The 14,716-nt window shown below is 44.9% G+C and overlaps 1 protein-coding gene across 1 annotated transcript in view; it reads left to right on the top strand.

Annotated features, from left to right (window-relative positions):
* The window catches only part of USH2A (usherin), a 516,227-nt gene that overhangs the window by 341,673 nt on the left and 159,838 nt on the right, over nucleotides 1-14,716 (top strand). Inside the window, exons 42-43 of the mRNA XM_045859450.1 lie at nucleotides 3,391-3,725; nucleotides 4,608-4,730. Of these exons, the coding sequence (XP_045715406.1) occupies nucleotides 3,391-3,725; nucleotides 4,608-4,730 (458 nt within the window). The remainder of the gene's footprint in view (nucleotides 1-3,390; nucleotides 3,726-4,607; nucleotides 4,731-14,716) is intronic.

A 14,716-nucleotide genomic window follows, 5' to 3' on the forward strand; every position in this document is an offset into this window, starting at 1 on the left:
AAATATCAACTGCGTATAGAATCCCGTGTATAAAAGGCTCAAAAGAAGTTAATTGGAAGTACATGATGTACAGGGTGTATTCTATGAATTGGGTAATCTTAAGAATTGTTCTTCATTCAAAGTAAAAACAAAACAAAAGAAAACCGCAAACAAACCTGGAGTGATTAATCATTCCGGGAATGACTTTTTGTTTGAATCCTGAGGGAATTTTGCAAAACTTCGGTGGCAGAACCAATCAATAGGATGCGGCATAAACGCAGCCCCTTCAACAAAGGCAGAGCCGTACAGTGGACGTTATTCTGGATCCTGTCTAAGAAACACATAGCAGGCAGGTCTGAAAAAAGAACAGACCCTTTTCGAACGGTGGCTCAACGCACAATTCTATTTGATTCAGTAAACAGCAATCAAAAGTCTTCAAAATCAGTCACCAAGCCTTTTCTTTCTTTAAATTCCTCCTTTTGACTTTGTAGCCTCACCCAGGAAGGAAACAGTGGGCACGGCTTGCCAGCTTGCTAGAGGCAAGTTTAGACCCACTTGGCGAGGGAGGGGCATCTCACAGCTGTCCCCAGGGGCAATAGTGTCCACACCGGCATTGTGTCCAGACTCAGCTTTACTATGGGCTGTACTTTAACCAAAGTAAAAGGAATGGACACTTAACCACCATTCTCAGCTATTTTTAAAGATGGGACAGTCTTTGATGTTTGCTTAAAGCAAACCACCAAAACAATTTTTTTTGAAAAACAGACTATAAAGTCTTATGGAAGGAAATCATAATGACAACTAATATTTATTGAGTTCATATTAAGTTCCAGGAATTATTTTCATTGAATCCTTGTTCCAACCCTATCAGATAGATGCTATTATTATCATCCCCATTGCACAGGCAGGAAAACTGAGGATCGAGAGGTTAAGTGATCTGCCTAAGATTACAGAAGGAGCAAGAGTTGGGATTCACATGCGAGCACTGTGGTCCCAGGAGTCTTTGCTGGACTGGACTTCCTCTCGTTGAAGCAGAAGGAAAGTGTGCCCTCTTTCTAGATCGGGTCAGCTTCCGTAACCAATCAGTCCTCAAAGAGTCAACACACATGCCCAGCACCAGCCAAACCAGAACATTAGCCAGGTTTCTGTTTGGTTTTGTTTCACGCTGGAAAAAAAATGATTGTAATTTTAAAAAGAAGACCAGATGGTAGATATATCCCAGAAATTTGGAAAAGACAATTTAGGGAGGTAGCATCCTCCTTAGTGTGTACGATTCCTGGGAAGTCACTGAATCACAATAGTATACATGGTGTTGGCATAAAAATGAACAAGAGGTCACTGGAGCAGCCTAGAGAGTTTAGGTGCAGATACGACGAGTACATGTGGCAACTTGACTTATTGGAGAAGTGACATTTTATGGGGAAAGAATGCCTTGCTTTAGAAGTCATACTAACTGACCATTTACCTGTAAGAAAAAAATAGACCTATCATATTCTATGATAACTTAATTTAAATAAATTAAAGCTTTAATATTTAGAAAGCATAGAAGAATATGAAGAAGAATTTTATGTAATGTAAAGTTTGGGAGCAGGGGCTCTTTCTAAATTATTTTTTTAATTTAGCAGCTTTAAAAGGGAAAGATAGTTTTATTTAGCTAGAAAAGAATTTTATTGTTTTCTGCAAGACGTAAGACCCCTCAAAAAAAAGTTAAACTTCAAAAGACACATTGGGAAAACACATCTGTAACACCTACCATAGAAAAATAGAGGATTTCCCCATAATATACAAAGAACTTTTAATAGTTTAATTCTTTGAAGGGGCTCCAAACCTTGGCTGACTGCTCAGAACATTCTGGCTGGAGAAGCAAAGAACTGGTATTCCACATATCAGTCAGGTTCGCTTTAGCTGCGATAACCCTTTCGTTTTTCATTTATGTTGCAAGTGAGTACCAAGAAGCCCCTTGAGTTTGAACGTGACTCACTTCTCCAGCCCACAAAGAGTACAGCACCACCCCCTCCCCAAACAAATAGCAGCCTGCGCCTGCCTGTTCGGCAGCCTTTGCTTGCTTTAGGTTTCTTTGATCTTTTTTTACATCCAGACAGATCCTCTATTGGGCCATTGTTGCAAATGAAGACAGTTATTAAGCAACTGCCCGACTGACACTGGGTTAGAGGGGAGGCAATTTTTTTACCGCCGCTTTTTGTAACTACCCTGTGAAAATCTCCAATGGGATTCCTTCTGGAGGAAACTTTTTCTCTTTGATTTAGTATAGAACCTTTTGGCTAGTCCTCTCTTCTAAGTTTTTTATTCTTTTTTTCAGTTGGATTTTGTATGAGGTTACAAATGGAGATATTAATGTGTTCATTTGTAAAAGTTTGTCTTTCAAAGTTTCAAAGTATAATAACTGTGTGCTAAGGCAGACGTGCATTTTAATCAGCCACGATTCCAGTTACTTCCTGAACTCCATCTCCGTGGGCCTGGCAGCAAATGGGTATAAAATCCAGGTCCCCCTCTTGAGAAGCTCACCCTCTGTTTGGGAGATGAAATATATACTCTCACATGTAAGGGACGTGGCAAAGCGACAATAAAAGAGATGAACTAGGATGACGTATAAATAAGTGAATGTTTTCAGGGCCTGTGAGCTTTTGCTAGGGTCCTTTTTGCCCTCGAGCAAAAGGTGTTACCGCTGAGCGCTTACAGAATTGACCCAGGAGAGAAAAGGAACGTGAAACGCGGTACTTCATCATAAAACACCGCTGTTTCTGCTGACGCTCAGGTCCGTGAGCCGAAGATCGCCCTCCTCTCTTGCTTCTGAAACAGCCTACTGCGTGCCTCGTCTCTTTGAGGATGGGAGGCGTTGTTGCTGCCTGACTTTCCGCAACATGCACAAGTGAGATTTAGGGGCTCCATTGTACACCCTCAAAAAATGCAAATAACGAGCCCTCACCACCATCCCCCTCCCCCCAAAAAAAGTCGTTATACCTTCAGCATGCACACTAATGACGCAAAGCAAGGAGTTCTGGTGTGTCATGTAATTGAGTTATGAACCAGGAACCTGTCAGCTCCCGCTGCTGGCTGCCCCGCGGACGCGCGCGGATGTGTGAATTGTCCCCGTGGGTGCGCTCCGTGTCCTTCGGATGCCCCGCAGCAGACGTGGGTCTCCAAGGTGCGTATTAGTCCGATGGGCCTGGAAAGTATCGAGACTGAACGCCAAGCCCAGCAAACTGTGGCACTGAGGTCCCGGGGTGCTGCTAATTGACCCCAAACCCTTCGCTGCGGTCTCCGGCAACAGCAGGCCCTTAGAAAGTGACTTCGCTGAGCGCCAGACCGAGCGCAGCTCTAGGCCTTGCGAGCCTCCGGCGCGCGGTGCCCGGGCGGTCACGCTGATTCTGGGTTTATCGGCCCTTCCAGGTCACCTGGCAGCCCCCGCTCATCCAGAACGGACAGGTGCTCCGCTACGAGGTCCGCATGCCCGACCCTGCCATCGCAGTCCCCGACGTCACGCCCTCGGCCTTACGTCGCGTGGTCACTCCCCTGATTCCTTTCACGAGTTACTCTGTCACCGTCGTGGCCTGCACCGGGGGTGGTGGGCACCTGGGAGGGTGCACAGAGAGCTTGCCCACCCGCGTCACCACCCACCCCAGCCTGCCCGAGGACGTCCACCCGTTGTCTGCGGTCCCCCTGAGTGAGTCCTGTGTCGGGATTTCCTGGCAGCCACCCTCCCGGCCAAACGGGCCCGATTTAAGGTAAGAAAAAGCGACTGTGCTTCTGGATTTAGCTGCGGTCTCGTCTCCCCGGGTGGGAAAGGGGGCCTTTATTCACATGTGAACATAGAATTAATTCCTCATTGAGTGTCCCACACTCAAAATCTCATATAATTTCCTACTGTGTATCTTGACGTGTATGGAACCCATACACGTTCATCAGGGCAGAATTACCACACCTTTGTGAAGAACTAACAGCCCTGAACAGCAACCGTGATTCTCTAACAATTCTTGACATAACCCTTCCCTTGATTTTCAAAGCGCATTTTTATTTTATGTCGGGAAACCCTGATGCTTGTTCTAAATGATACATTTGCACAAATAGGTCTCAAAATACCAAAGCTAACACATAATTCTTGGGCTTTTTTTTTTATTCTCTATCTGCAAACTTCTAAAGAATGTGGTCAGAGATACAGATAAGAAAGGAAAGCATTATGATTCTGAAATGGCTTTATAACAGCCCAAACCTGATCCCTAGCCAAGACGGTGGAGTTGGTAATGTTATCATTGTTTATACAGTACTGATGGCTGAAATCTTAGAAAATCATTAACTTTATAAGCATTTTGTATCTCTGCTTTGGGTGGACCTGACAATGAAGTATTAGCAAGCCTGACATACAAGAAATCTAAAACGTTATCATTCTCCCCGATAGCAGAAAACCGTGAATGCAGTTGATGGTTTCGAAATGACTGAATATCGGAAACTTGAGTCAGGATAGAATAACCTGGAAAAATGTTGTGATCATAAATTAACATGTTTCCTTTCCATTTACACACCGCATACTCATCCCACAGAACAGCCTGGATGTTGGTAATAACATTAGTTGAGATAATCCCAATGTTTCTGCTCGTCTTTTGCTTTAGATATGAGCTTCTGAGACGTAAAATCCAGCAGCCACTTGCATCAAATCCCCCAGAAGATTTAAATCTGTGGCACAATATTTATTCAGGAACTCAGTGGTTTTATGAAGATAAGGGTCTTAGCAGGTGAGATTACACAAACTATTAAAAAACAAATGCTGGCGTTTAGTTCGGGGCATGTTGAATAGTTCAGAGTAACATAGTGTCTTCATTGTGTGAGCATGTTATCAGTTGTGCAAGAAAACGCGTTCGGCTATTATCTGTGGCGTTAATCATCGAGCTGAAACAGTGTGTTTAATGTTTGCCATCTTAAAATAAGCCTTTGAACTCAAACTTGTATACATTGGAGCCTCAGCTTTCTGCTTCTGTTACAGTTCTAGGAAGAAACAAAAACTTACTAGAGAAATTTGGAAATTTTGAACATATATACAACTGGGGAAATACTGGGTACTTGTCAAATGCTTGCTATTTGTGGAAAATAATTGTTATAAGTCATTCTTACAGTCTGCAAAAATTATGTTGTTAACAAGCCTGGTTGGCACTGGAAAGGATTCTGTCTAGAGTTCAAAGAAACTGAGGACAGGCGACCAGGTGATGCATCGGGGAGTGTCACGTGGGTGAGCTCCGAGGTGTGGATGCTGTTTCCTCCTCTGCGAGAGAACTGGCTTGGTGACCTCAGATAAGTCACTTGAGGCCTCTGAGGGGACTGAATGGGAGTCCGTGCCTTCTGCTCACTCATGAGTCCTGGCCGTGTAATCACATTTCAAAACACCACCAGGGTTATTTTATGAAAACCTTTCAGCCCACCGTCCTATCAGGCCATTTCCGTAGGCTCACCACCACCTGGCTCCGCTCTGAATACCGTTCACAGCGCTGGCCCTGTCTCCCGCCCCTCCCTCTCCTGGCCCCTGTGTGGGGGCACCTGAGCATTCCCTCCAGCGCCTCCCGCAGACACCCCTTGTGCACCCAGCTGCTCCCTTCTGATTGGCCGCCCTTCCAGCCTCGACTGGAAGCTTCCTATTGGGCTTCCCCCCTCTCTTTCTTCCTGGTCCGAATCAGCTGCCCCTCTACTGCGTTTCCATTGCACGCCGCCTTCCTCACTGCTATCATCACTGCCACGTGCTGGCCCCGCTGCTTGTGTGGACACCCCGTTGTATTGTCGGTGCGCCAGGAGCTGAGGCTCCGTCATCAGGACTTCGGATCCCCAGTCCCTAGTGCAGTGCCTGCAGCACAGCGCGGCCCCCGGATGGTTGTCGAAGTGGAAGGCCCGCATAACCCAGCACAGGGTGGGCTGCTGAATTCCTCTGCGCCTCAGGAACAGTAAGTGTAGTGCTGCTGACTTTGGGGAGCGGGTGAAGCTTCAGTTCCCTGCTCATCGGAGAAGGCATGCGGTGGGAGAGCGAGACGGATACTGTGAGGTTCTTGGAGGGAGGCAGCCGTCAGTCTAACGAAGCAGCGGAGTGAACCGCGTGGAACTGCCGTTTTTGTAAGTCAGTCATGGCCAATTAGCATTCCTTTTTGTTCAGCCTAAATTACCATGGTCATTAGACTGTTCTCCATGATTTTCAGTTCCCTAGTTACTTCACCGGGCATCACTTAGAACGATCACTTCGTGGAAGGAATTCATTGATTCAACCGGTTTTACTTTTGCTTACCATATATATGCTGAGCGGCCCCGTGACGCCGAGCAGACGGTGAACGGAGCGGAGCCCTTCCCTCAGAGAGCGCGCAGTCTGCAAGAAGAGGCCACGCATGCACATGTGTGCACACGCATGCACACGCATCTGTGTCAGTTGCTGTCACCAGCAGCCCCCAACACTGCCTGAGGAACCCCTGTGGGAAAGGAGTTTTCTAGGGCCTGTGAACTCCAAGGGCTTTCAGTATAGCAATCTCCAACGTGAGCAGACCTTCACTAGTCACCATAACAGAGGCTGACTTCCAGCCGTCAGACGTTTGGCAGAAAAACAGAGTAACTCTCAGAAAGCTAATGCTGTTTACTCATGTAAGTGAGAATGTATTAAAGATTAGAACCAAGACCGACCGTTTACTGTGGAATATTTTAGTGATGCCTCTAAGGATTTTTATGAAAAGCCTAAATCTAAGATGGAAGGAAAGAAATAAAGGGAAATCTCCACAAATTAAGTTGAAACACAGGTTCCCACCAACATGCGGATGACAGCTGCTTCCAGGAAGGAAGCATCCATGTAGCACAATGTGCCGAGGTGGTATTTTTTAAAGATTTTATTTATTTATTTTTTAGAGGGAAGGGAGGGAGAAAGAGAGAGAGAAACATCCATGTGCGGTTGCTGAGGGCTGTGGCCTGCAACCCAGGCATGTGCCCTGACTGGGAATCGAACCTGCGACGCTTTGGTTCGCAGCCCATGCTCAATCCACTGAGCTACACCAGCCAGGGCGGCTGAGGTGGTATTTTGACAAGTCTCATAACACTAAATGCTGAGGGATGTTTTTTCCCTGCTAGGACCAGCCAATTTTTTTCCAAGTAACGGTTATAACCCATATATCCAACTTGTGATGATAGAAAAAAAGAACAGTATGCATTTCTTTTTAATATTCAGAATAAATGCTGGGGGTCTTCATATTGTGAGAAGGGTTTTTTTTTTTCCTAGCCCTGTACCCTTTGTATATCCAAAAAAAGTTAGGGGCCCCTTCAGCCCAAGGGTGGTTCCCTGGCAGTTCTGCGAAGAACCTGGAAATTAGTCCACTGGGGGGCGCTATGTGCTGCACCCGTTTTTCGATTAAGCAGTGATCTGGTTGGGTGGGTGCTGTGGTTCCCCGCTTTGACTGCCCGCAGCGGCCAGGGCTCACCCCGTGCTGGCAGGATAGCTGTCTCTCCAGTGTTCAGGTCACTTTTCCTTACAGCTCCTGAATAACCCTGTCCTCTGCCTTGCATTTGTCTCCTTGACTTGTTGGTTTGGGTGGCTGTCTTTTAGGGGGTGGAGGTGAGAATGGGTGATGGAATTCAGGCGCCTGTAGGAAGAGTACGTAACTCCCCATTCTCCCCAGACGCCACCATTCCTTTATTTCTTCCGAACCTGCATAGACAGGAAGGGAACTTGGCAGTTCCTTCTCATCTTCACCCGATTTTACCATAGCTACCTCCAGAATGAGTTTTCAAAATGGTGCTTCTCTTGCCATGAAATGTCATTCTAACTTAAGATTCCTGGACATCCCTGTATGAATGTATTTGTGAGGCTACATATAAATTGAAGTCAATATGCACGGTCAAGCGGTCTATTTTTGTTAGCTAAATGTGATATATGGAATTACACCCATTTACTCTAAAAATGTTAACGTACCCTGAAATTCAAAGCATTCTAGTCATTCTCTTCATTGCTCTATACCTCCGTGTACAAAGTAGAATAGTGAATAATTATTCAGATAATTGAAACACAACTACTTCCATTCTAACGCCATCTCAGGTAAGGGGTGATCTGGTCTGACGTACACAGCTAGTGGCCTCAGTATTGACCTTTGCTCTGTGTGCATGCACACAAACCCAGTATCGCTATGGGTTTATGCCCCTTGTCAGTTTCTAACTTTTCGGCCTTAATAGTTCTGTGCAAACTAGCCAACTTATGGTTGTTGGGGGCACCATGACTTTGGGTGTCCTGACATTTTCGTCACTTGGAAAATCTGGTGACCACCCGGTTGTCCTCTGCCATGGGGAGCCAGGCCGGGGTTGACAAGAGGGCAGCGACTTCCTTCCGTTTAAGCCCCAGTGCCCTGGTGGTGATTTTCAGCACCTCCGGGGGCCTTGGTTCTGAAGTGACCAGATGACATCCCTGAGAATGAAGTGAGAGCATGTCCCCCTTTCTGCTCTGGGTTTGACAAACAAAGAAGAGGGTATATAAGAAATAACAGGTTCTGCTTTCTATTTTCCAAGAGGAAAATGTTGAAGATTTTAAGAACTTAGCTGTCATTAAGTTTATAAAGAGAGGCGTGTTCTAATTTCTATCCCTTTCAATTATTTATAAATTCCTAAAAAGCATTATTTTGCAATAACAATCTGAAAAGAAAGCTTCATTTGACTGCTCAAGAATCCACTAGCTGAATTAATTACCTTTAAGTGAAAGTACAGTTGACTCTTGAACAATGTGGGGGTTAGGGGCGCCACTGACCCCCTGCACAGTCGCAAGTCCACACACAACTTTTGACTCTCCCCAAACTGAACTAATAGCCTATGGTTGACCAAAAGCCTCACCAACCGCATAAAATTAATTGACACATATTTTGCATGTTATATGTATTGGGTACTGCTTTCTTATAATAAATTAGAGACAAATGTTATAATGAAAACCATAAAGAACGAAAAATACATGTATAGGACTATACTGTGTTTATTCGTCCTGTTAAGTTGACAGTGTTGTACTATGTTTACTGATAACCATAAGTTTATATCATCTGTCTACAAAGTGAAATAATCCACATGTAGAAAGGACCTCAGAGTTAAAATCCATGTCATTCAAGGGTCAACTGTATTCAAAATGAATAAATATTCATCTTACTTTCAAAGACTGATTGGACTTGATTGCTTTAAAATTAAATACTTAAACTAAATATACCATAGTATCTAAGCTTAAACCTTACGAACAATTCTAATTTTTTAAAAACCTTTGAAAGTGAAATGTTTTAAGCCCTCAAAGTGGATATAGTTTTGGGGGGAGTAATACTCAAAAGAATATCAGTTTGGTCTCCCTCCTTCGTAACGAGATTAAATGTGCCCAGATGACATTTCCTGCTGGGCTTCCTGACACTGGGTCAGTTCTCTGACACGTGTCCTGTAGTGTGAGAGCATTTAAGTTGCAGCTCAGAAATAAAGTATCTGACTTTGCACCTGTGAAGGGTGAGAGGAAGGAAGGACTCTCTCCCCTGACCAGCGACGTGAGGTAAATCCTGTGAGTTTCTTCCTTAATATTAGTAAAGGTTGGGTTTAGGAATGAAAGCCACCTTCTGTCAGCATCGGGGTGCCCTCTCGGAGCACCGTGCTTGCTTCAGAAGAAGCAAAAATGCATCTACTTCACATGTAAAGTAAATGAGTGGCGTCTTGGTCCTCTTCTCCATGGGGACCTTTTTTTATGGCTCTAAATTGACGCCACACTCTCCTAAGTGTCATCGCGGGAAACCTTACCTCATGAAAAATGACCCTCCACATGGGCAAGGATGTGTTTTTGTCATAGGAGATTTTTCTCCCCCTAATGTTTTCTTCAAGAAAAAAAATCTAGCTTCTCTGTGTGACTTTATTTCTGCTGTTGATGACACAGTGGAACAAAGACAGAAAGTCCAGCCAAATTAGTTTCGGTGTGACATTTTCTAGTAGCCTAAATATAGAGACCTTCAGCAGTGCGACATCCGCACCTGGTGGTCACAATCTGAAAAGCTAACTCATCAAAACGTTCCAGGGTGATAAGCATTACTCTTCCACTTCAAAGGCGAACATCTTCCGTGGAATTTTGGGGTGTGGAAAGAAAAGGCAGATGCCTTCCATGGAGAACCCAGTAACTGCAGGTTTAAGCAGTGGAAAGAGCGTTTGTTGCATGAATCCTGGTTTGCTTCCCCACCGGCTCCCACAGAGGATGGGAGGCCGCACGGCGCCCTCACAGGCGTCCTGTGTGTGTGGTGTTGTCCTCTTGCACACGTGGGTTGTGCAAACGTCGGGAAGCAAACTGAATAGCCTGCCTTTTCCGAAGCATGATTTATACCGGTGACACTATTGACACAAGAATTTTGTCAGGACATCAATAAAGCTGACACATTTTTAATTCTGATGGAAATAACCTGAGGCATTCTGCGGCTGCACGGAGGAATGTTACTGGTTCCCCAAACACACTTCAGACTCTGTTAGGATATAAGCCTTCACACTGCCCGGGAACAGGGCTTCCCGCCGGACAGATGTCTTCACTGGGCAGAGCCCCCCGTCATTAATACCTGGCCCAGGTGATACTGTGTTTAGCATCGAGAATGGCGTTAGTGTCCAATACAAAATTTTTAAATGAGGGGAAAAATTAATGAATGAAAGAAGCAATGGTGTATCCAACATGGGAGAACAATATAATTTATAAAATAAACAACTTCCTAAGATTCCATAGGGATCATTTCTCTACTGGACAAGTATGTTTGTGTCACTCATGTATCAAATTATATAGGAACTGAAAGTTATGAGACTGACCGCTTTCGTGACTATGAAATATCCACTCATTCATTCATTACCAAATTGTCTCCTCGGTCAGTGAACAGATTAAAAATTTCATCATCTAAACAGAACCTAGTTTTCTAATTCACTGGAGTAATAACAACTGAACCTTGAAATGAGTACTCTTCCATAAATAAGGTTTTAATATGTGTTATCTTTCACAAGGAAAAACACCACAGTCAGGTTTATAGGGCAGCCAAGCTGACCACTTCCCGGGTATTGGTAAAGGCAGGGCCTTGTGGGTGGTCTCAGACGTCCTAGTCGCTCATTCAAGAACTATTGCAACAGCTCAGTGTTCCTGAACCGACCTTCCAGCAACTGGTCTTACTGGTTACAGCATCGACTCAAGATGCGTTCCTTCACTCTTCAGCTTTCCAAACCTGTTTCCTTCAGGGTTTTCAATGGGACATTTTTCAAGACACACCTAGGGAACACAATTAGTATTTCAAGAAGAAATTGATCTGCATAAGTTCTGCATGAGTATATGAAGTCAATTTGGCCTTTGTCTTTTAAAAATATGTTGTTATTAACTAAATGGAATGTCCCAGTTGATATCAATAACCAACATCTAAGTCTATCTAAAAAGTTCAGTGTGCCTAGAGTGAATTTGAAAAGCCCTGTAAGCACACTAAGGCATTCTTCTTTAACATGAAGGGGTAACATATAGACTGACATGCATAGTCATAGGTATACATGCTTACATAAAGATTACAGCCCTGGCTGGCGTAGCTCAGTGGATAGCGCGTAGGCTGTGAACCAAGCATCGCAGGTTCAATTCCCAGTCAGGGCACATGCCTGGGTTGCAGGTCATGGCCCCCAGCAACTGCACGCTGATGTTTCTCTCTCTCTCTCTCTCTCTCTCTCCCCCCCCCACTTCCTTCTCTAAAAAATAAATAAATAAAATCTTTTTTAAAAAACAAAAAAACTTTAAGGAAAAAAAAAGATTAGGTTTCAGGTACGGTGAGAACAGTGTATTAAAGTATTTTACTTAGGAGAATTCAATATTTTATTAACATTTTAACTTAACCGAGAAAGTTAAAGAAAATGCAGAGGACAAGGGCATGGCATCAAGTCAAGTGCCTATGATTTCTCAGTTAAGTAAAATCCTGAACAGTAGAAAGGGCTGAACATTAGAAATGAGGAAGGCAGGGGCCCACCTGCTCGTCTTCACTAGTCTGTGTCCTTAGGCCAAAGCCACGTCACGTCTCAGGGCCTCCGTTTTCTCATCTGTGAAATGTGGCGGATGTTTTCTTCTTTGAAGCAGATAAACTGTAAAGCCATCTCTCACTCTGAACTGTGAATGCTGCCTCAGAAGCAGACATTTCAGTTACCTGTGTCTGCGTGCCCTTCATGTCTGTGAAGGCGTGAATGGGGCCTTTCACCATCCCTAAATTCTGATGAAATAGCTCAAGGTATCACTGGAAGAACTAAGGACTTACAGGATTTATGTACAGTTCACAGATTCAGTGTCATCTGAATTTAATACCACTTACAGAAAGGAGCTACAAAAATGGCCTCATTTGAAAGCCATAAAGTTTGCTTAATATATAATATCAGACATAGGGAAGAAAAATTCACATTTTTTAGCTCAGGCACCCAGACTGTAGCTAAATTTCTTTTCAGCCATGTTATAGAGTAAAACACAATTAAGAGTATTTTACTTGGGGAGCAAGCTAATGAAGCCAAGGTCGCTGGTTCAATTTCCCGGTGAGCCATTAGCTTCGTTTCATTCGATTGTCGCAGACTCGCTATCCCCTTAACCCCGACTCACCATCCTTCACGTTCATACTAGGGGCTACAAAGGGAATTTGGCGAGACTGTTTGGACATGTAAGCAAAAATCTCTCACCTCGGCTAGAAAAATAGCTCAAGCTCAAGCCCCGGGGCTGTGACCCCATCCAAGTACGGAGAGATCAGGTTATCCCTGTGGCTGTCTCCGCTGCTGTGATCAGCGCCGTCGTCATTATTATGGTGGCCGCAGTGCGTCACGGTTGCAGGAACAGGCTCTGGGATCAGGCTGCCTAGGTTTGAATCGGCACACTCTCCCACCTGCTACCTTGATGACGGAGATGAATTATTTAACTCTTGGAGCCTTTTTCCCCTCGTTTTCAAACTAGGTATTATCATAGTGCCTTGCCAGGTTTAACTGCAAGGCACTGATGAATTGGTACGTGTAGAAACTCCCTGGCGTACATCAAGAACTGAGTGAATGCCAATGATTACTCCCCCTCCGTTGTCTGGCCATGTGGACTATTGAGCACTTGCTACAGAGAATATGTCACTTCGTAGGGACACTGTAAACAAACCCGGTGACTTCAAACAAATAGTTTCCCATAGTTTGGGGGCCAAAAGTCCAAAATCAAGGTGTTGTCTGGGCCATGTCCCCTCCATAAGCTCTGAAGAAAAACTTCTTGCCTCTTCCAGCCGCTGGTCACCCAGCTGCTTCTTGGCTGGTGACAGAATAACTAACTTCTGCCCCTCTTTCCACGTGACCATCTTCTCCCTGATGGTTTCCCTTTGTGTCAAAAGTCCCGTCTCTTTTCTCTTATAAGGACGTCAGTCCACTGGATTTAAGGCTTCCACAAATCCAACACGCCTTCCTTTTAACTCGATTGCATCTGCCAAGACCTTATTTCCAAATGAGGTCCCATCGGCAGGGACCAGGAGTTGGGACGTAGACATATCTCTTTGTTTTGGTGGGGGGGGGGGGGCGGGGGGAACAATTCAACCCGCTACAGCACACAAAGCAGAAAGACACCAAGGGAGATGGAGCAGAGAGATGTAGATCTGATGCCAGTACTTATTTGGGGGAAATAGATAAATTGCTTTAAAGAAATCACTGATTTTTTTTCACTTTTTTTTTTATTGCTGTTCAATTACAGTTGGCCCCATCCCCCCCCATCACTCTCCCCCGCCCTCCCCACGCCCACCTCCCACGTGCAGTGCTGCCTCTCCCTGTCATCTGTGTCCATGGGTCCTTTACACCTGTCCCTTGACTCTTCCTCCTCTTCTCCCCGTTGTCCCCCTCCTCCCTCCCCTCTGGTCACTGTCAGTTTGTTCTTTATTTCCATTTTGTCTCTGGTTCCATTTTGCTTGCTTGTTTGTTTTGTTGATTAGGTTCTACTTATAAGTGAGATCATGTGGTATTTGTCTTTCACCGCCTGGCTTACTTCACTTAGCATAATGGTCTCCAGCTCCACCCATGCTGTCGTGAAGGGTAGGAGCTGCTTCTTTCTTCCTGCTGCATAGAATTCCATTGTCTAAATGTACCAGAGTTTTTGATCCACTCATTTACCGATGGGCAACCTAGGCTGCTTCTAGCACTTGGCTACTATAAATAATGCTGCTATGAATGTTGGGGTACGCAGGTTCTTTTGGATTGGTGCTTCAGGGTTCTCAGGATATAATCCCAGCAGTGGAATTGCTGGGTCGAAAGGCAGTTCCATTGTTCTTTGTTTGAGGAAATTCCATGCTGTTTTCCACAGTGGCTGCACCAGACTGTATTCCCACCAGCAGTGCACTAGGGTTCCCTTTTCTCCACCACCTCGCCAGCACTTGTTGTTTGTTGATTTATTAGTGAAGGCCATTCTGACTGGTGTGAAGCAGTATCTCATTGTGGTTTTAACTTGCATCTTTCTGATGGTTGGTGATACTGAGCATCCTTTCCTATGTCTCTGGGTCCTCTGTATGTCCTCCTTGGGAAAGTATCCATCCAGGTCCCTTGTCCATTTTTTAAATTGGATTGTTTGTCTTCCTGGTGTGGAGTCATGAGAAATCACTAAATGCTTACCTGTAGCCACAATAGCAGAGGAGCACCCTTAACTGCGGCTGCAGCAGAGCCTTGTGAAGTGTCCTCGGACCACGAGGCACCAGGGAAGACAGGCAGAGTCCCATGGAGGTGG

Source organism: Phyllostomus hastatus, unplaced genomic scaffold (assembly GCF_019186645.2).
Source record: "Phyllostomus hastatus isolate PE091 unplaced genomic scaffold, TTU_PhHast_1.1 phas_contig_148, whole genome shotgun sequence".
NCBI classification, from domain to species: Eukaryota; Metazoa; Chordata; class Mammalia; order Chiroptera; family Phyllostomidae; genus Phyllostomus; species Phyllostomus hastatus.